The following is a 19,599-nucleotide window of genomic DNA, read 5'->3' on the forward strand; positions in this document are numbered from 1 at the left end:
GAAGGGTTTGAAAATTCGAGGTGGGGCGCCGCCATCTTTGAAATTGCTTGCGGCAGAGGGAGGGGGTATCCAAAATGGCGGCGCTTAGACAAGTCCACAACTCGTATTTTTGAACATTTCGTGATATTATTTATGGTTTTTACATCACCTTTGACTCGTTTCATTCTGTTAATAGAGAAAGAACGAATTTTTTGAACTGTAATTCAGATTTTTGAAATCCCTTTTGGCCGAGAAAGATTCTCGGAGAGATGTTTACAGGACCTTTTTCGTAGAGGAGAAAATTTTCAACAGAAAATGACTGATGTGTCTTCTTGATCGAGATAATTTCATGACTGAGAAGCCTCGAAAGTACCAAAAACACTAGTGAAATGAGGAGAAAACTTTAGACGATGAATTCTCAACCGAAAGAGGGTTGAAAAGTCTGGGAGGTGGCTTGAAAAATTTGTTCATTTTATAAAAATCGGATGGACTGAGTTGAGGGTGATTTGGAGAGGATAAATAATTTTGAGAAGGGTTTGAAAATTCGAGGTGGGGCGCCGCCATCTTTGAAATTGCTTGCGGCAGAGGGAGGGGGTATCCAAAATGGCGGCGCTTAGACAAGTCCACAACTCGTATTTTTGAACATTTCGTGATATTATTTATGGTTTTTACATCACCTTTGACTCGTTTCATTCTGTTAATAGAGAAAGAACGAATTTTTTTTGCTATACTTCAGATTTTTTCATCCCCTTTTGGGTGAGAATTCATGAAGCAAAGTTTTCTCCGTATTGCGCTATTTTTTTTTTCACTCCTGAGGGCTCTTGGAAGGGTTCAAAATTTTTTTTAATTTGTTAATAAAAGATGAAATGCGATTTGAGTGAAGATTTTTTTTGGTTTTAGGAAATGAAATTTTGGAGGGATTTTTTTGGAAATATTGAAGAATCTATGGAAGATGAAATATTCGTCAATAACTTTTTTGTATAAAAGCGGTCGTTTCAAAAATCTCACCATCTCGTTCAGTTTTCGAAATATTTCCAAAAAGCTGACCTTCAAATTATCAAATCTTTAATTCTCAAGTGAGACTAATTCAAACTTCCTCTGCAATATCTTTGGACTGAACGATCCGATTTCCAAAAATAAAATTTGATTTCAAAGCTTAAAAAAAAACCTTCAAAATGGCGCCAAATTTGTTGAATTCGACTCAGCTAATCTCGAGTTATCCCTTAAATAATTAATAATTTTCAATGTCTGGAGTTGCATGTGGAAAAAAACATGAAGTATATTTTCTTGTCTATAAGATAATTTAATTATCATTTTCATAATTAGAAAAATCATAAAATTCTCTTTAAATGAAAACAATTGATCATTTATGCGCTAAATTGAAATCATCGAATGGGTAATTTAAACATCACATTTAACAGAAAATTTCATACAGTGTATTAATAAATTTACATGATCAACCATTATCGTTACACTATAGCTAGCTATTTTACAATGGTTTTAATACGATCATTGAGGTATGAAATTCGTTTCAGTAATTTATCGTCCGTGTGAAAATCTGTGTGTGATATATCAATAATTCGGTAGCCCATTGCTTCGAGTAATCGATTGTGAAGTCCAACCAAGCCTAGGCTATTTCTTTTTCCCACGCAGAAGTCGTGGTAATAATTTGCGATAATTGCTATCCTGCAATTGAAAAAGGGAACTTTTTCAATTAAAAATATCTCCCAGCCATATTAATTAAGAAAGAGATTACCATTCATTCAGAAAACTAAATAAATCAATTTTTTGTCTGTTTAATTTATAATTTTTTGGTATTTGTTTATTTATCTCTAAAACCAATGGTTTTAGGAGAAAATTGCAGAAGAACTTTTTTGTGGAGAATTGAATATCCAATGAAAAATCTCTTATGACATTTTCTCGTAGAACCACTCGTTATCGAGATAAGTAAACATTTGATTTCGACTTTTTTCGTAACTTGAAAACAATTGAGAAAACTTTTGTTTTATGCTGTTAATTGTTTTGGTTTTTTTAATTAAAAATAATCCCTAGTTGCCGTATTAATTAAGAAATAAAATTAACATTAACAATTGACAATTAACATTCATTCGGAAAACGAAATAAATCAATTTTTTCTCTGGTTAATTTAGAATTTTTTAGTATTTGTTTATTTATCTCCAAGACGAGTGGTTTTAGGGGAAAATATCAAATGAACTTTTTTCTAGAAAATTGAATTTCCAATGAAAAATCTCTTATCAAATTTTCTCCTAGAACCACTCGTTATCAAGATAATTAAACATTTAATTTCGACTTTTTTCTCAACTTGAAGAAAACAATTCAGAAAACTTCTTTTTCTTTCTTAGTTGAGAGTCAAATGTCTTGAGGGTCAAAAGACCCTCAAGGACATTTAAAGTTGAGGATCAATCGCCTCTTGAAGACCCGAAAATGAAATTAAAAAAATCAATTGATCAATTTTTTCAGTAATTTTTCAAACGATTGAAAAAAAAATCAATCAAAACACTCACCTCAAAGCTTTTGCATCTTCACTGACTTTATCTACAGGTAACGCGGTCAATTTTTTATCAATATAAAAATCGACATCTGCAAAGTTGAAGAGAAAAATAATGAAAAATCCATCTTGATGACTGAAAAATTCCAATTGAACTGCAGTAATGGATTCTCACCTATTAGAAAGCCTGTCCGAGCGTCGACATTCGTTCGAAAATGTTCTCTAGATGGAAAGAGATTTGCCAGTGCGTCGGTGATGGCCTTGACGAATACTTCCTTGTCCTTGATCCTGCCGATCGGTGCCTCCATCACTGGTGAACTCTCCTCCAAAAGTGGACCTGAGTAATCCTTCAATAAATACTTCGCCGCAGCATTTATATTCAATAATTTATGCTTCTTGGCAGCGGGGATGTCGACTCCATCTGCAAAAAAATTTGGAATGGGTATAATATTGCATGATGAGGCTATTCACGTGGAAATTAATTATTTATTCTGCGGCACTGAGGGAATTAGAACTTCCTGTCGGCCCGGAATGACGTGAAAACTAGAGATTTACTGGTGGGATTTTAATTTGGATCGAGGCAATTATGTCCAGATGGATAATTAAGACAGGAAATTATGTGTCATCATTATAATTTATTTAATTCAATGTTATTCGTTGAAGATCGATTAATATTCAGTATTAGTTTTTTATAAATGTCTTGGAATTGGAAGCAGATGGCGAAAATTTTATATAAAGAAAATTTTTTAAGGAAAATATCAAGAGTTTTAAGATTTTTCTAATTTTAATAGTTTTTCATCCGAAAAGTTTAACAATAAATAGATTCTCAAGTCAGTGCAAATCATTCTCTTCTTAAATTTAATTTAATCATCAATTTTGTTTGAGAATGCAACAAAATTAGAACGAAATGATGAAATTTTAATGAAAAATTTTTCCTAAAATATAAAATAAATATGAAATATGTAAAAAAAACACCACAATTATCACATTTCCTATAGTAAAATCTATAATTCTATTAATATTTAGTCTATTCATCTATAATTGCCTGTTAATAAAGAACAGGAAATTATAAAAATTATTAAATTTATATTTACGGAAATAATTGTCATAAAAATGAAAAATGCAAAAAGAAAAATTTTGACTAAATATCATATTATTTATTGAATCGAATACCAATCGTTGAGGATTAATTAATGTTCAGTATTAGTTTTTTCAAAATGTCTTGGAATTGGAAGCAGATGGCGAAAATTTTATATAAAGAAAATTTTTTAAGGAAAATATCAAGAGTTTTAAGATTTTTCTAATTTTAATAGTTTTTCATCCGAAAAGTTTAACAATAAATAGATTCTCAAGTCAGTGCAAATCATTCTCTTCTTAAATTTAATTTAATCATCAATTTTGTTTGAGAATGCAACAAAATTAGAACGAAATGATGAAATTTTAATGAAAAATTTTTCCTAAAATGTAAAATAAATATGAAATATTTTTAAAAACACCACAATTATCACATTTCCTATAGTAAAATCTATAATTCTATTAATATTTAGTCTATTCATCTATAATTGCCTGTTAATAAAGAACAGGAAATTATAAAAATTATTAAATTTATATTTACAGAAATAATTGTCATAAAAATGAAAAATGCAAAAAGAAAAATTTTGACTAAATATCATATTATTTATTGAATCGAATACCAATCGTTGAGGATTAATTAATGTTCAGTATTAGTTTTTTCAAAATGTCTTGGAATTGGAAGCAGATGGCGAAAATTTTATATAAAGAAAATTTTTTAAGGAAAATATCAAGAGTTTTAAGATTTTTCTAATTTTAATAGTTTTTCATCCGAAAAGTTTAACAATAAATAGATTCTCAAGTCAGTGCAAATCATTCTCTTCTTAAATTTAATTTAATCATCAATTTTGTTTGAGAATGCAACAAAATTAGAACGAAACGATGAAATTTTAATGAAAATTTTTTCCTAAAATGTAAAATAAATATGAAATATTTTTAAAAACACCACAATTATCACATTTCCTATAGTAAAATCTATAATTCTATTAATATTTAGTCTATTCATCTATAATTGCCTGTTAATAAAGAACAGGAAATTATAAAAATTATTAAATTTATATTTACGGAAATAATTGTCATAAAAATGAAACATGCAAAAAGAAAAATTTTGACTAAATATCATATTATTTATTGAATCGAATACCAATCGTTGAGGATTAATTAACGTTCAGTATTAATTTTTTCAAAATGTCTTGGAATTGGAAGCAGATGGCGAAAATTTTATATAAAGAAAATTTTTTAAGGAAAATATCAAGAGTTTTAAGATTTTTCTAATTTTAATAGTTTTTCATCCGAAAAGTTTAACAATAAATAGATTCTCAAGTCAGTGCAAATCATTCTCTTCTTAAATTTAATTTAATCATCAATTTTGTTTGAGAATGCAACAAAATTAGAACGAAATGATGAAATTTTAATGAAAAATTTTTCCTAAAATGTAAAATAAATATGAAATATGTAAAAAAACACCAGAATTATTAAATTTCCTATAGTAAAATCTGTAATTGCCTGTTAATAAAGAACAGGAAATGATAAAAATTATTAAATTTATATTTACAGAAATTGACCTAAAAATGAAACATGCAAAAAGAAAAAATAGAATGAAAATAAAAATTCCTATCAACCCCACAATGACTCCTCCAGTTTTGATTAAACATCCTTGATCCTTAATTACGAATTTTAATTGAACTCCTTTCAGTCAATAAAATGGAGAAAAAAATCAATTGATCAATTCTTCTCACCTGTGAGTGTCGCAATGAACTTGCTATTCAACGTGCTCTCCACCTGTTTGTTAGACACCCGATCCAGGACGACCAACGACCACACGACATCCACCCACTCCGACACCTTCGTCATGTCAGTGTCCTTGAGATTACCCACCAAATCCTGATACAAAACATCGAAATTGCCAGGACTGTAGCCGATGACAGCGAGAGTCATCAGGAGGGAGCAGAGGTCCTGAGTCCTCAGCACCTCCTTGTGCTTGATGGCCCAGTCGCAGAATGTTTCCATGAGAGCGTCATCCCTGTACCTTAATAAATAAATAAATAAAATGATCAAATAAGTAAAAATGAATAAGTAATTTTACTGACATTTTAAAAATGTCTAAAAGTACTAGTCAATTTTTCCTTTCTAATTTTCTGATTCAATTTGTATATTTTGACGTACATTTGGTCAAAACAGTTGTTATGATAACCCTGTCATTTATTGATTTTCGAGTGTGTATTGATTTTTGTAATGAGAGAAAAATCTACGTCTTGTTTCAGCGATGAAGAATTGAAAGAAATTAATGAAATTCGTAACTGAAATTGTTTGTTTGTCTAGTTTGACTGATTGAATTGCAATATTTCATTTTTATAAACATGATTATTAATGATAATGGCTTAAAGGATTATTTATGATCATTTGGACTGTGATATTTTTGCTGTGATTATTTTGATTGTGATAAAACAGGCTCGTTCTTTTTGTAATTTGAAAAAAAAATCCGTTAAAAATAAAAATAGTACTTTAAACAATTTCTCCTGAAAAACCTGTGCAAAAAACCATAAATTCATCGACCAATCTACCTCATCATCCCCAAGGACGTGAGAATGGAGCCGATGATGGGGCTCTGCCTGACCCCTGGTATTTTCTCCCTCAAGCCCTCACTGAGCTTCACCAGGAGGTCCTCCTCAACGAAGTTGAGTCTCGCCATGCTGTAGAGAATATCTGCAACGTTTTTAATCGTTAAACTGGTGGAGCTCTTCATGATATTCTCGGCGAGACCTCGGAGAAGAGGTCTGGGTCGTCTCTGTCTGACAGCTAATCCACAGAACAACTGGATGCTCTGGGCCAGGGGGAGTTTCTTCACCTCCGTTGACTCGAGCAGATCGTCCACTGAGAACGTCTTCTCCAGGGACTTGGAGCCCTCCCCCTCCCCGGATTTTGCGGCATTCGCAGCCCCCGATTTTCTCGTTATTATCCGGCATAATTTCTTGTACCTCTCGTCGCTCTCCAGGGTTTTCAAGTCGATGGCTCCCTTGTCCACTTGCTGGGAGAGGAGGGTCATCGTGTGGATTGCCTGCTTGTAGTTGATGAACTTCGTGTTCATGGAGGAGAGGAGCTCCTCCATGAGCTGCACCGAGTTCATTGGCGCCGGCTCTGGGGCTGATTTGCTGATGTTCAGCTCGGCGAAGGCTTTCTTCACTAGGACATTTTTTCGCTGGGGCACCTCGGACTTCGCGGTCTTCGGGGCCGACGGGGGCTCCGGCTCCAGCTGCAACATTCCGCGAATTATTCATCATTTTTCACCGATTTTTGTTTAATTTTTTGGGTAAAAACGTCTGGATCTTTAAGTGTCTGAAAATCTAACTGATGTCTGGATCTTAATTTCTGACATCTTGGTGTCTGAAGATGAATAAGATACAGATTTTTCTCTGAAAGTTCTGCGAAATCAAAATTTCTCGGTTGGACCAGGTAGGTAATTTGAAAAAAAATTATAACTCGATAAATATAAATTTTATCAAAGAAGTGCAAAAGAACTTTTTTATTCAAAACATGTGCAAGTTTCGGGAGGAAAAATCCAAACTCGAAGAAGTTGAATTTACAATGAATTGATTGATAAACGAATTAAAAGTTGACAACAAATGATGAAAGCTGGTGGCGAAAAAACGAAAATTTGAACGAAATGAAAATTTTTCGGTTGGACCAGGTAGGTAATTTGAAAAAAAATTATAACTCGATAAATATAAATTTTATCAAAGAAGTGGAAAAGAACTTTTTTATTCAAAACATGTGCAAGTTTCGGGAGAAAAAATCCAAACTCGAAGAAGTTGAATTTACAATGAAGTGATTTATAAACGAATTAAAAGTTGACAACAAATGATGAAAGCTGGTGGCGAAAAAACGAAAATTTGAACGAAATGAAAATTTTTCGGTTGGACCAGGTAGGTAATTTGAAAAAAAATTATAACTCGATAAATATAAATTTTATCAAAGAAGTGGAAAAGAACTTTTTTATTCAAAACATGTGCAAGTTTCGGGAGAAAAAATCCAAACTCGAAGAAGTTGAATTTACAATGAATTGATTGATAAACGAATTAAAAAGTTGACAACAAATGATGAAAGCTGGTGGCGAAAAAACGAAAATTTGAACGAAATGAAAATTTTTCGGTTGGACCAGGTAGGTAATTTGAAAAAAAATTATAACTCGATAAATATAAATTTTATCAAAGAAGTGGAAAAGAACTTTTTTATTCAAAACATGTGCAAGTTTCGGGAGAAAAAATCCAAACTCGAAAAAGTTGAATTTACAATGAATTGATTGATAAACGAATTAAAAGTTGACAACAAATGATGAAAGCTGGTGGCGAAAAAACGAAAAAAATCCAAAACTACACGAGATACAGAAATTTCCATAAAGACCTTTTCTGCAGCTCTCGAAATTCTCCACAAAAACCGTCTTCCCAAAAAATCTCCCACCTCCCGTCCTTCCCCAGATACACCCCCAAAAACAAACTCAACTTTGAAGGACGAAAAAATTCAAATGCATGGACTCACGTTGGGCTGAGGTGCTGTCGCAGCCCCGGAGCATCCGGCCAGCGGCTGTTTCGGCATGCACCAGTTGGTGGAACGTGGTGATAACCGCGCCGAACCATTCCGCAGGGTTCCCACTAGCTTCAACATCTTCTATCAACCCAAGTTTATGTTATTTATATAATCGTGAAGTACGTGACACTATTGCAGGGGGAGGGCGACTATTTATTCCGGAGTGACAATCATCTCCGGGATTTTTATTGCATTTTTGAGACCCTCGGGCGATTACTTACGCAGTCTATTTTATTATTTGCGGTGTAGTGTCAGATATTTTTGATGATTTTTTGGGTTTCTGTTGGTGATTATTAGGAGTACATGTTAAGGTTAGGTGGACCACTGTTCAATCGTGTTCGTGAGGGTTTTCAGTCATGGAGGTGATGATTTTGGAGATGAGTGGGTGGAACTGCTGTGCTGGAGCGACACGAGATGGCGGGGCCTGGATTTTCCAGAGAGATCGATAGCGATGGGCAATGTTTTAAAAAACATCGATTATCGAAGAATTTATGTTTTTCAACAACATCGATGTTGTGAATCGATTCATCAGGAAAAACATCAATTATTTGACAAATCGATCAAAAAACATCGATTACTGAAAAAATCGATGAAAAAACATTGATTACTGGAAAAATCGATGGAAAAACATCGATTTAAAAAACATCGATTATCGAAGAATTCATGTTTTTCAACAACATCGATGTTGTGAATCGATTTATCAGGAAAAACATCGATTATTTGAAAAATCGATCAAAAAACATCGATTACTGAAAAAATCGATGAAAAAACATTGATTACTGGAAAAATCGATGGAAAAACATCGATTACTGAAAAAATCGATGAAAAAACATTGATTACTGGAAAAATCGATGGAAAAACATCGATTACTGAACAAATCGATGAAAAAACCATCGATTTGTTCAGTAATCGATGTTTTTTTTTCATTAATAAGTAATAACACAAGAGAAAAATCAATTTTTTTTCAATAATTTTCTTTTTCCTCGAGGAACTTACGTTTCAATGATAAGTATTGCTGGAGAATTAAATTTTGAAATCTCAAAACAGGGTTTTTGATTAATTGAAGAAAATATACTGAATATTTTCCGTTAGCTGCAATAATTGTTAAAAATTTAAATGTAAAAAAAACGTTTTTTTATATTTAAAATATTTAAAAAATCAATGAACGACTGGACTTGTTCACTTATCATTTATAACATACATACTGTAGAAAATGATTACTTCTGATTGCGGATAAATTATTATTTTGTTCATTCTCAATCAATCAACATTATTCTTCGACACCAAAATTAAAAATTTTGTTACTGGGTCAGAAACATCGATTTTGTAAAAAAGAATCGAAAATCGATTAATCGGCCGTTCAAAATATCGAATGAAAAACGTCGATGTTTGGGCATGAAAAATCGATGTTTTCGATTAATCGACAAACGTCCCCATTCCTAGAAATAAACGATAAAATACGTTTGGAGCATTTGGAGTGCTCTTGCGTTATTTTTTCTCGGTTAATCAATTAATTAGTTGGTTGGGGAGGGGTGAGTGACCCCTGGGATCATCCGGGATGAGCAGCGATGATGAAACTATGGGGATGCTGGAGGAGGACAAGGACAGGGTGAGTTTTTAGGGAATTGGTGATTGGGTTTTTGGAGATGGGTGCGATTAACAGATTTTGAGGGCCTGTTACTGGGATTCGGCAGAGCGGAATTCGGAGATTTTTTCTGAGCTTTGTCGGGATTTTTTGGAGCTTAAAATGAGCTTTGATTTATTGAAATCGTGTCGTTTGATCCGGAGATATTGATGATTTTGAAAAGTTTGTTTTTGTTGTATGGTTTTTTTTAGGTTAGAAATGAATTTTCCGTTTTCTTAATTGTGAATAACTAGGGATTGGCAGAGTGGAATTCAACAACTTTTTTTTTCATTTTAAAAGTATTTTTTGGAGTTTAAAATGAATTTTGATGTATTCAAATCGCATCGTTTAATCTACAGATACTGAAGCGTAAAATTTTTGGTTGTTCTTCTATTTGTGGAGTTTTGAGGTTAAGATGACGCATTTGCTCCCATTGTTTTTATTAATTATCCCCGTGAGGAGTGGATTGAGAATGAAATCTCCTGAGAACTTTTTCTAGCTAATGAAATTTCCTACAGAAAAGTCTTCTGACATTTTCGTCTAAACGTCTTCCTCATCGAGATAATCTAATATTCAAAAAAAATCTGAAAATGTCGATTGTTCTCTCACTCTACCATTTCCTATTTCCTTCCTTGTTAATTATCTTCGGAACCATTGACTGTACGAGAAAAAATCACCTGAACTTTTTTATAGCTGAAGAAATTCTCTCTAAAAAATGATTTTGACATTTTTCTCTAAAATCTCCCCTTATCCAGATAATTCCATTCTTGTAATGAGACGAAAAAACGATTTTTTAAATTTTCACCAATTTCTCCCAGTTGTTTTTTCCAATTATCTTCGAAACCATCGACCCCACAAGAAAACACCACAAGAACTTTTTTGTAGCCGACAAAATTCTCCACAAAAAATCCCTCTGACGTTTTCCCCTAAACGTCCTGACTCCCAAGATATCTCCACCCTCACTAGAACATGAAAACGAGACGAAAAAACTATTGTTTTCATTTTCACCAATTTCCCCCAGTTGTTTTTTCCAATTATCTTCGAAACCATCGACCCCACAAGAAAACACCACAAGAACTTTTTTGTAGCCGACAAAATTCTCCCCAAAAAATCCCTCTGACGTTTTCCCCTAAACGCCCTGACTCCCAAGATATCTCCACCCTCACTAGAACATGAAAACGAGACGAAAAAACTATTCTTTTCATTTTCACCAATTTCCCCCAGTTGTTTTTTCCAATTATCTTCGAAACCATCGACCCCACAAGAAAACACCACAAGAACTTTTTTGTAGCCGACAAAATTCTCCACAAAAAATCCCTCTGACGTTTTCCCCTAAACGCCCTGACTCCCAAGATATCTCCACCCTCACTAGAACATGAAAAAATCCCTTCGTTTCATTTTCCTTTTCACCCCCCATCACCAATAACTAATTAATTAATGCTTAATGATGCCCAAAAATATTGCATCCACAGACCCAAATCCGCGAGGAGCTCTCGCAGATGAGTTTCGAGGATTTACAAAAATTGAAGGAGAAACTGGGCTCGAAGGTGTACAACGAGGCAATTTTCGGTGCGAAACGGGTCAAAAAAACAGACTTCAAACGAGAGAACAAGAACAGACCCCGAGAGATGTCGGCGAAGAGGCCAGTCTCTCGATTGAAAGAGGTTGTCCACGTGAAGAGGCACGAGCCGAGGGACCCCAGGTTCGACTCCCTCTGCGGTAATTTCGACGAGAAAGCCTTCAAGAACTCGTACAGTTTCCTCTTCAAAATGAAAGAGAACGACCTTAAAGCCCTGAAAAATGAGTTAAAAACCACTGAGGATCCGAAGCAAATAAAGAAGATCAAGTACTTGATCCAGAGGATCGAGAACCAGTTGAAGGAGGAGTCGAGGAAGAAACAGAGGGAGGACCTGAGGAGCGCGGAGAAGAGGGAGATCGTGGAGGCGATAAAGAGCGGAGAGAAGCCGAAATTCAGGAGAAAATCGGAGAAGAGGATTGTGAACCTCGTGTCGCAGTATGAGGAGCTTAAGAGCACGGGAAAGCTGAAGAAACACATTGAGAGGTTGAGGAAGAAGCGGCTGGGGAAGGACAGAAAGAAGTTTTCACAAACGAACAATGATTTTTGAAATTTTTTGTTCACAATTTTTTTTGAGGGTCAAATAGTTTTGAGGGTCGAACGACCCTCGATGAGGTTCGGGGGTGAAGGTCAAAGGGTCGTGAGGGTCAAACGACTCTTAAGATCATTTGACCCTTAAATTAATCAAGTAATGATTTTTGAGAATTTCTGTTGACATTTTTCAGAGATTTTTAGTTGAGGGTCAAACGACCCTTGATGAGGTTCGGGGGTGAAGGTCAAAGGGTCGTGGGGGTCAAATGACCCTTGATGAGGTTTGGGGGTGAAGGTCAAAGGGTCGTAAGGATCAAAATCTTCCTACGGACGTATGATTTGAGGATCATATAATCGTAAAGGTCAAACGACCCTTGAAAACGTGAGGGGTTAAGGGTCAAATGACCATTTCAGATCACCCCATTTGACCCTCAACCCTAAACCTTCTTAAGGGTCATTTAATCCCTAAGATCCATATGTCGACATCAATGCTTATAAAAAAAGAAATTTCCAACAAAAAAATATTTTGTAACATTTCGCTTCAGTCGAGGGTCAAATGACCCTCAATCCAAGGAGAAAATCATCAAAACAACTAAAACCTCACAAAATCGAACTGTAATCCTCACCAACTGTAAAAACTTTCCCCCCAAATAAACCGCAATTACCCAAATAAAACAGAAAAGTCAATTTATTAATTATGCATTTTTTATTCAACATGAATCCCCCAATTAAACCACAATTATTACCCAAATAAAACAAAACCCAATTTATTAATTATGTATTTTTTATTTAACATCAAAAGTAATGACACTTGGGTTGGACAATGTCTCTCATTTTTGTATTTTATTATTTTTTTTTTTCATCATTTTATCCATTTTTTTTTTCCTCCTTAATGTTATTTACTTCATCGTGAAAACAAAAAGACTTATCAATTAATTAATTCAATACGAAAGGAATTGTCAATCAGAAACAGGGATGTTACAGTTACAAGTGGATTTTTTTTTTAGTTATTCATTTAGAGCAGAGTGAGCACGTGTTATTTGTTCGTCGCAATTAATTCGCGTGTGGACTGTAATGCATGTGTACTTTTATCAATTATATTTTCTCATCACGTTGATTGTAGCCATGAGCGGATTGTGAATGGGATCCAATCGATTTACCAGCAGAAGCTCGCGAGTGATTACAATTTTTTTTTCTCTTTTCTGTTTTTTTTCTTTTATTCTTCTCTCTCTCTCTCTCACTCTCGTGTCGATAAAATGTGGTTCATTTATTTTATCGAGTGTTCATTAATGTGACTGCTTATCAACGAAAGAGCGAACGCAGGGTTTTTTCACTTTTTTTTTGGACGGGGAGGGGGCGGGAGGGATCAATTGCGTGAAATTTTAGAACAGAAAAATTGGGCAGATTCATCCCCAATTGCCCTCGTCAGACGTGATTTATGTCCAGTCACGTACGCATTTTTTTATTCCTCTTTATTTCATCCATTTGTCGTTCATTTTTTTTCTATTATTTAAAATATTTACAGTATTAATAAAACATTATTCAATTTGTTTTTTTTTTCGGTTTTTTTTCTCGGGGATTCGGGGCGCTGGGCGGAGTGAGGGGTGGCTTGTGGGGGCTCGAAATTTGGGGGGCTGCTGGGGCGAGGGGGTGCGAAGGGTCTGGAGATGTGGGGGAATTTGGGTTTCGGGAGCAATTGAGGGAATTCCGATTGAAAAGTCAATTCAAATTTTGTGCAAGACCAGTTTTTCGGGAATATCTCGGGATCCACGCGCGATATTGAAATTTTCGTCAAAAACTTTTTTGTAGCTTTTGAAATTCTCTACAAAAAATGTTCTTACAAAAATTTCGATATCCCTTTTAGTTTTCGGGATATTGACAAAAAAATGAAATCAAAATTGAATTGAATTCTAATTCTAACATCAGTTTATCGTGGATATCTGGCGAACGAATCGAGATATCGAAATTTTCGTAAGAAACTTTTTTGTAGCTGATAAAATTCTCCACAAAAAGTATTCTCACCAAAATCTACCTATCTTTCGTAGATTCAGAGATATCCAGGAAAAAATAAACTCGAATTTCCCTCAGCTTCGATTTCCCACCCAAATTTTCCCCAAAAATCACTAATAAATTCACCCGAGTATAAATTATCGACATTTATTAATGAATGACCTCTAGAACACAGACAATGTAAAAATTATCACCCCCCACTGACTCCTCTCCAGCCCCTGAATCACCTCAAACCCATCTCTCCAATTAATCTCCAATAATCTTACGCATACTTTGTTTTTTTTTTCTCAACAACACGATCTAAACTAAGCCATACATAATAATTACATCTAGTAATATCTTATAATAACATGTATTATATCAATAATCATTAATATTACCTTTTAATAATTAAATTATTAGCCTAAAGTGAGGCGGCGCACGACGGCAAAGCATTTTTTTGTTATTTTCATAATGTTTTTTGTTTTCATCTTTTATCATGTTTTTTATATTTTTTTTTTTCGTAATTTTCGTTATATTGGGCTCCTACAGTCCCCGGCACGCAACACCCTGTCGTCACCCATAAATTATTTATTTATTTGTATAATTCATTACAAAATCCTGTACATCCCACGCTAAACACATCTCTCCCGAGGAAAACTGAAAATAAATTGTTGAATAGTCTCGAGGAGCCCTCAAAATACTGTATATGTTCTGTATTTTATTGTGCATTTATCATTGTAAAATGTCTTCTGTCATGTAGTTGCTGGCACTGATAAAAATTGGGTGAAATTTCTGGGGCATTTCTGGGAAAATTTCATCGCATTATGAAATTTCAAGGAATTTCATGGTTGAAAATGCAAAATTCTGAGGAAAATCAATGTTAACTGTGAATTTCAGGTGAATTATTATGTGGAAATGAGGAAATTTCAGATAATTTCATTGAGTTTCATTGAGTTCTCAATGAAATTTGAAATTTCAGGATTATTTTCCTTCAAATGTCCCCGAAATTTCGGTTTCCTTGTAACAGTCTGTTATTTTTAATTACAAAATGTTAAAAATTGGGTGAAATTTCTGGTGCATTTCTGGAAAATTTCATCACGTTATGAAATTTCAAGGAATTTCATCGCCGAAAATGAAAAATTATGAAAGAAAATCAATGGCAACTGCGACTTTCAGGTGAATTATCACACGAAAATTAATGGAAATGAGGAAATTTCAGATACTTTCATTGAATTTCATTGAGTTCTCAATGAAATCTGAAAGTTCAGGATTATTTTCCTTGAAATGTCCCCGAAATTTCGGCTTCCTTGTAACAGTCTGTTATTTTTAATTACAAAATGTTAAAAATTGGGTGAAATTTCTGGTGCATTTCTGGAAAATTTCATCACGTTATGAAATTTCAAGGAATTTCATCGCCGAAAATGAAAAATTATGAGGCGAAATCAATGGTAACTGCGAATTTCAAGTGAATTATTATACGGAAATGAATGGAAATGAGGAAATTTCAGATAATTTCATTGAATTTCATTGAGTTCTCAATGAAATCTGAAATTTCAGGATTATTTTCCTTGAAATGTCCCCGAAATTTCGGTTTCCTTGTAACAGTCTGTTATTTTTAATTACAAAATGTTAAAAACTGGGTGAAATTTCTGGTGCATTTCTGGAAAATTTCATCACGTTATGAAATTTCAAGGAATTTCATCGCCGAAAATGAAAAATTATGAGGCGAAATCAATGGTAACTGCGAATTTCAAGTGAATTATTATACGGAAATGAATGGAAATGAGGAAATTTCAGATAATTTCATTGAATTTCATTGAGTTCTCCATGAAATCTGAAATTTCAGGATTATTTTCCTTGAAATGTCCCCGAAATTTCGGTTTCCTTGTAACAGTCTGTTATTTTTAATTACAAAATGTTAAAAATTGGGTGAAATTTCTGGTGCATTTCTGGAAAATTTCATCACGTTATGAAATTTCAAGGAATTTCATCGCCGAAAATGAAAAATTATGAGGCGAAATCAATGGTAACTGCGAATTTCAAGTGAATTATTATACGGAAATGAATGGAAATGAGGAAATTTCAGATAATTTCATTGAATTTCATTGAGTTCTCAATGAAATCTGAAATTTCAGGATTATTTTCCTTCAAACGTCCACAAAATTTCACTTTCCTTCTAACAATCTGTTATTTTAATTACAAAGTGTTAAAAATTGACTGAAATTTCCATCTTATTCTAGTTCCCCTGAAATTTCAAAGAATTTTATCACTGAAATTGCAAAATTCAGATAATTTCATAGAATCCTCAGTGAAACCTGAAATTTCAGGATTATTTTCCTTCAAACGTCCACAAAATTTCCCTTTCCTTCCACAATCTGTTATTTTTAATTGCAAAATGTTAATTGAAATTCAAGGAATGTCAATGAACATTGAAATTTCAAGGAATTTCATAATTGAAAATACAAAAATTCAGATAATTTCATAGAGTCCTCAGTGAACCCTGAAACTTCACGATTAATTCCCCCCAACCGTCCCCGAAATTTTACGTCTCCTCTAACAGTGTAATGAATGAGCGAAGAAGAGTGTCAAGATGTTAAATCAAGTGTTATCTTTTCACAATTTAATAATGAACACTTTGGGCATATATTCGCAACGTCAATTTCACACCTCGAGTCCCTAAAGTTCTCCCCAAAAACGAAAAGAAAAAAATGTTGAAGTCAGGGGGGGGGGATTCACAGGGCATTCGCGCCGGGGGTTGAACTCTCTCACTCCTTTAGAACTATGAAAAAACCTAAGAGAATGAATGCATTTCATTTATTTACTCTTTATTATATTTATTAATTCATTTTCCCTACGTGAGAATGCATTACTTCCATTCACCAGCTATAGCTCGTAGAATTATTATTTTTTTTTCATTTCATTACATTTTTTAAATCTTCCTCGCTTCTACATCTACTCGTCGCGTGCACTATTTACTCCCTTCTGTTATTATAATCTTTATTCGATCTTCAGTTGATGTTCGGATTGAGAATGTTCTTCGTATTTATCGAGAAATCATTCAAAAATATTGTTTCAATTTATTGATAAACTAGTGGTTTTTTTGATCGATTTTTTTTCTACTGGTTCTTGTACTTCCCCTCGTTATTTCGTGGATATTTTGTTTTTGATGAAGACTCAGATGTTTTTTGTAGTTGAAAAAGTCCCCTCGAAAAAAGTTCTAGAAGAGTATTTTAACGTCTCATGTAGTGGATCGAAAATATTCAGCAAAAACTGAATTGAAAATTCAATTTGAATTATTTTCAAGGCCCGTTTTTCGTGAATATCTCCAGATCTAAGCGAGATATCGAAATTTTCGTTAAGAACTTTTTTCAGCTGAGAAAATTCTCTACAAGAAATGTTCTCAGAAAAATTTTGGTATCTCCCACAGTTCCCGAGATATTCAAAAAAACAAGAAAATGAAATCAAATTCAATTCAACTTTTACCATCAGTTTTTTGTGAATATCTTCAGATCTGTTTGAGATATCGAAATTTTTGTTAAGAACATTTTTTCAGCTGAGAAAATTCCCCACAAAAAACGCTCTCAGGAAAATTTTGGTATCTCCTACAGTTCCCTAGATATTCAGGAAAATAATAAATTGAACTTAAATTGGATTTCCTATTTATCATCAATTTTTAGTGAATACCTTGAGATCTGATTGAGAAAAGAAAATTTTCTCAACTTTTACGTGTTGAAGACTCATCCCAATTAATTATTGATTATTGTTGACGACTTCTTCGCTCACTCCTAGGGCGTGCCACTAGCGAGGATAAATAATCATGGTCATTGGATAAATCTGTCCTGCCTGTTCTCTCCTAATTAGCATCCATTCATTAAATTTCCCTACGTCATTTTAAAAATTTTCCCCCAAAATTTTATGGAATGAAGTAATCTAATTCAACAGATTATCGAGTCGAGTATTCCAAGACACCCAGATTATCTCGATTAAATAATTTATTTCTCTTTAAAATTCAACAGATTAATCTACCTCGAATTATTCATTTTAAATAATCATTCTCATTATTCAACATAATTCGTTCACTCACTGCTTCGTCTCACCATCTATTTATAATTTTAGTTAATTTTCTTAGGCCCATCTGTCCCACTCTGTCTAATGATTTTATTATTTCCTCATATTTTTCTATTAATCAATGGCTGGATCTATTACATCAGCTCCATCAGCCAAATCCCAGGCGTTATTTTCAATTATTGGGCAGTGACACATTCTTAACGAGACTCTATTAATAATCTCTGACGTGACCAATGATCAAGGGATTAGCATCATCTGGTCGTAAGTAAATTTCCTCACAGGGATTATTCAGCCAACGAAGCACACTCCAGCCTCCAATATTTAATAAAATCAGCACTAATTACAATGAGTGGTTACTGATCCTGATTTGCAAGCACGCCCTTAATGTTTTTAATTCTCATTTTCTTAATTTTCAATTTTCAGTTTTCGTGGGTTTTATCGTCTCGTGAATTTTGTCGATCGATTTATCATCGAATTGTGTTTTCGCGTGGGTATGCGCTTCGCTGTTGTTGTTTGAAGGGGGGGGAGATGGGGTAATTTAGTAGTAAGTTTCTTGCTCGAGCCAGCCACCGGGATTTCTGCGCAGGTAGAATCGTCTCGTCTCGTCGTAGATGAAGATGGCGAGCATGAAGGGGAGGGCTGGAAGCCACCAGACGAATCTGGGAAAAGAGTAAAATTGTTATTTTGGCGTTTGGTGGGTAATAGAGGGCTAGAAAGAACGGATATTCAATGTAATTCGGGTTTTGAGGGTTGACCCTTGAGACCATTTGACCCTTAATGAAGGTTCTCGAGGGTAGATTGACCCTCGATCGTCAATTAAAGCAGTGGGTCTAGACATCTGACGAATGGTCGTTTGACTCGGTTAACCCTTGAAGCCATTTCACCCTCAACGTTCTTCAGGGCCGTTTGACCCTCAACACCAAACGTCCTCAAGGGTCGTTCAACCCTCAACTCCAAACATCCTTGAGGATCGTTTGGCCCTCGAATTCAGTCGATCCTTAACTAAAGCAATGGATCAAGACATCTGTCGAATGGTCTTGTGGGTCAAACGACCCTTCATGACGATCGGGGCTGTTTCAAATTGGCTTAAGGGTCAAATGACCGTTTCCGATTGAGACCATTTGACCCTGAACGTTCTTAACGAGTGTTTGACCCTCAACTCCAAACGTCCTCAAGGGTCGTTTAACCCTCAACTCCAAACGTCCTCAAGGGTCGTTCAACCCTCAACTCCAAACATCCTTGAGGATCGTTTGGCCCTCGAATTCAGTCGATCCTTAACTAAAGCAATGGATCAAGACATCTGTCGAATGGTCTTGTGGGTCAAACGACCCTTCATGACGATCGGGGCTGTTTCAAATTGGCTTAAGGGTCAAATGACCGTTTCCGATTGAGACCATTTGACCCTGAACGTTCTTAACGAGTGTTTGACCCTCAACTCCAAACGTCCTCAAGGTTCGTTTAACCCTCAACTCCAAACGTCCTCGAGGATCGTTTGGTCCTCGAAATCAGTTGATTTTTAACTAAAGCAATGGATCAAGACATCTGTTAAATGGTTTTGAGGGTCAACCAACCCTTGGAGGGGTGTAAGGTTGATGTTCAAATGACCCTTTCCGATTGAGACCATTTGACCCTGACCGTTCTTCAAGGATATTTGACCCTCAACAC

The 19,599-nt window shown here is 34.4% G+C and overlaps 3 protein-coding genes across 9 annotated transcripts in view; 1 reads left to right on the forward strand and 2 right to left on the reverse strand.

Moving 5' to 3' along the window:
• Positions 1 to 1,392: 1,392 nt before the first annotated feature.
• On the reverse strand, positions 1,393 to 8,519 carry LOC107043659 (FAST kinase domain-containing protein 4). 2 transcript variants are annotated; one of them, XM_015265240.1, is made up of 7 exons: positions 8,365 to 8,519; positions 8,096 to 8,221; positions 6,124 to 6,812; positions 5,299 to 5,588; positions 2,664 to 2,909; positions 2,505 to 2,580; positions 1,393 to 1,665 (listed from the first exon to the last, which is right to left on the reverse strand). In XM_015265240.1, the coding sequence occupies exons 2-7, from the start codon at positions 8,219 to 8,221 to the stop codon at positions 1,464 to 1,466; spliced, it is 1,629 nt and encodes a 542-aa protein (XP_015120726.1). In that variant the 5' UTR covers positions 8,365 to 8,519; the 3' UTR covers positions 1,393 to 1,463. The 2 variants fall into 2 exon arrangements, with proteins under 2 accessions (XP_015120726.1, XP_015120725.1); XM_015265239.1 differs by having other exon boundaries at positions 8,096 to 8,224.
• Positions 8,520 to 9,592: 1,073 nt separating this feature from the next.
• Positions 9,593 to 12,569, forward strand: LOC107043644 (ribosomal RNA processing protein 36 homolog). The gene is made up of 2 exons (XM_015265213.2): positions 9,593 to 9,752; positions 11,240 to 12,569. The coding sequence occupies exons 1-2, from the start codon at positions 9,702 to 9,704 to the stop codon at positions 11,891 to 11,893; spliced, it is 705 nt and encodes a 234-aa protein (XP_015120699.1). The 5' UTR covers positions 9,593 to 9,701; the 3' UTR covers positions 11,894 to 12,569.
• Positions 12,570 to 17,840: 5,271 nt separating this feature from the next.
• LOC107043645 (sodium/potassium-transporting ATPase subunit alpha) overlaps positions 17,841 to 19,599 on the reverse strand; it is a 46,686-nt gene continuing 44,927 nt past the window's right edge. For all 6 annotated transcript variants that reach the window (XM_015265216.1, XM_015265215.1, XM_015265214.1 and 3 more), the window contains one exon: positions 17,841 to 18,593. In XM_015265216.1, coding sequence (XP_015120702.1) covers positions 18,473 to 18,593 — 121 coding nt within the window. In that variant the 3' untranslated portion in view covers positions 17,841 to 18,472. The remainder of the gene's footprint in view (positions 18,594 to 19,599) is intronic.

The sequence above is a fragment of the Diachasma alloeum genome, unplaced genomic scaffold (genome assembly GCF_001412515.2).
Source record: "Diachasma alloeum isolate Michigan unplaced genomic scaffold, Dall2.0 Dall_scaffold_00608, whole genome shotgun sequence".
Taxonomy (NCBI): Eukaryota; Metazoa; Arthropoda; class Insecta; order Hymenoptera; family Braconidae; genus Diachasma; species Diachasma alloeum.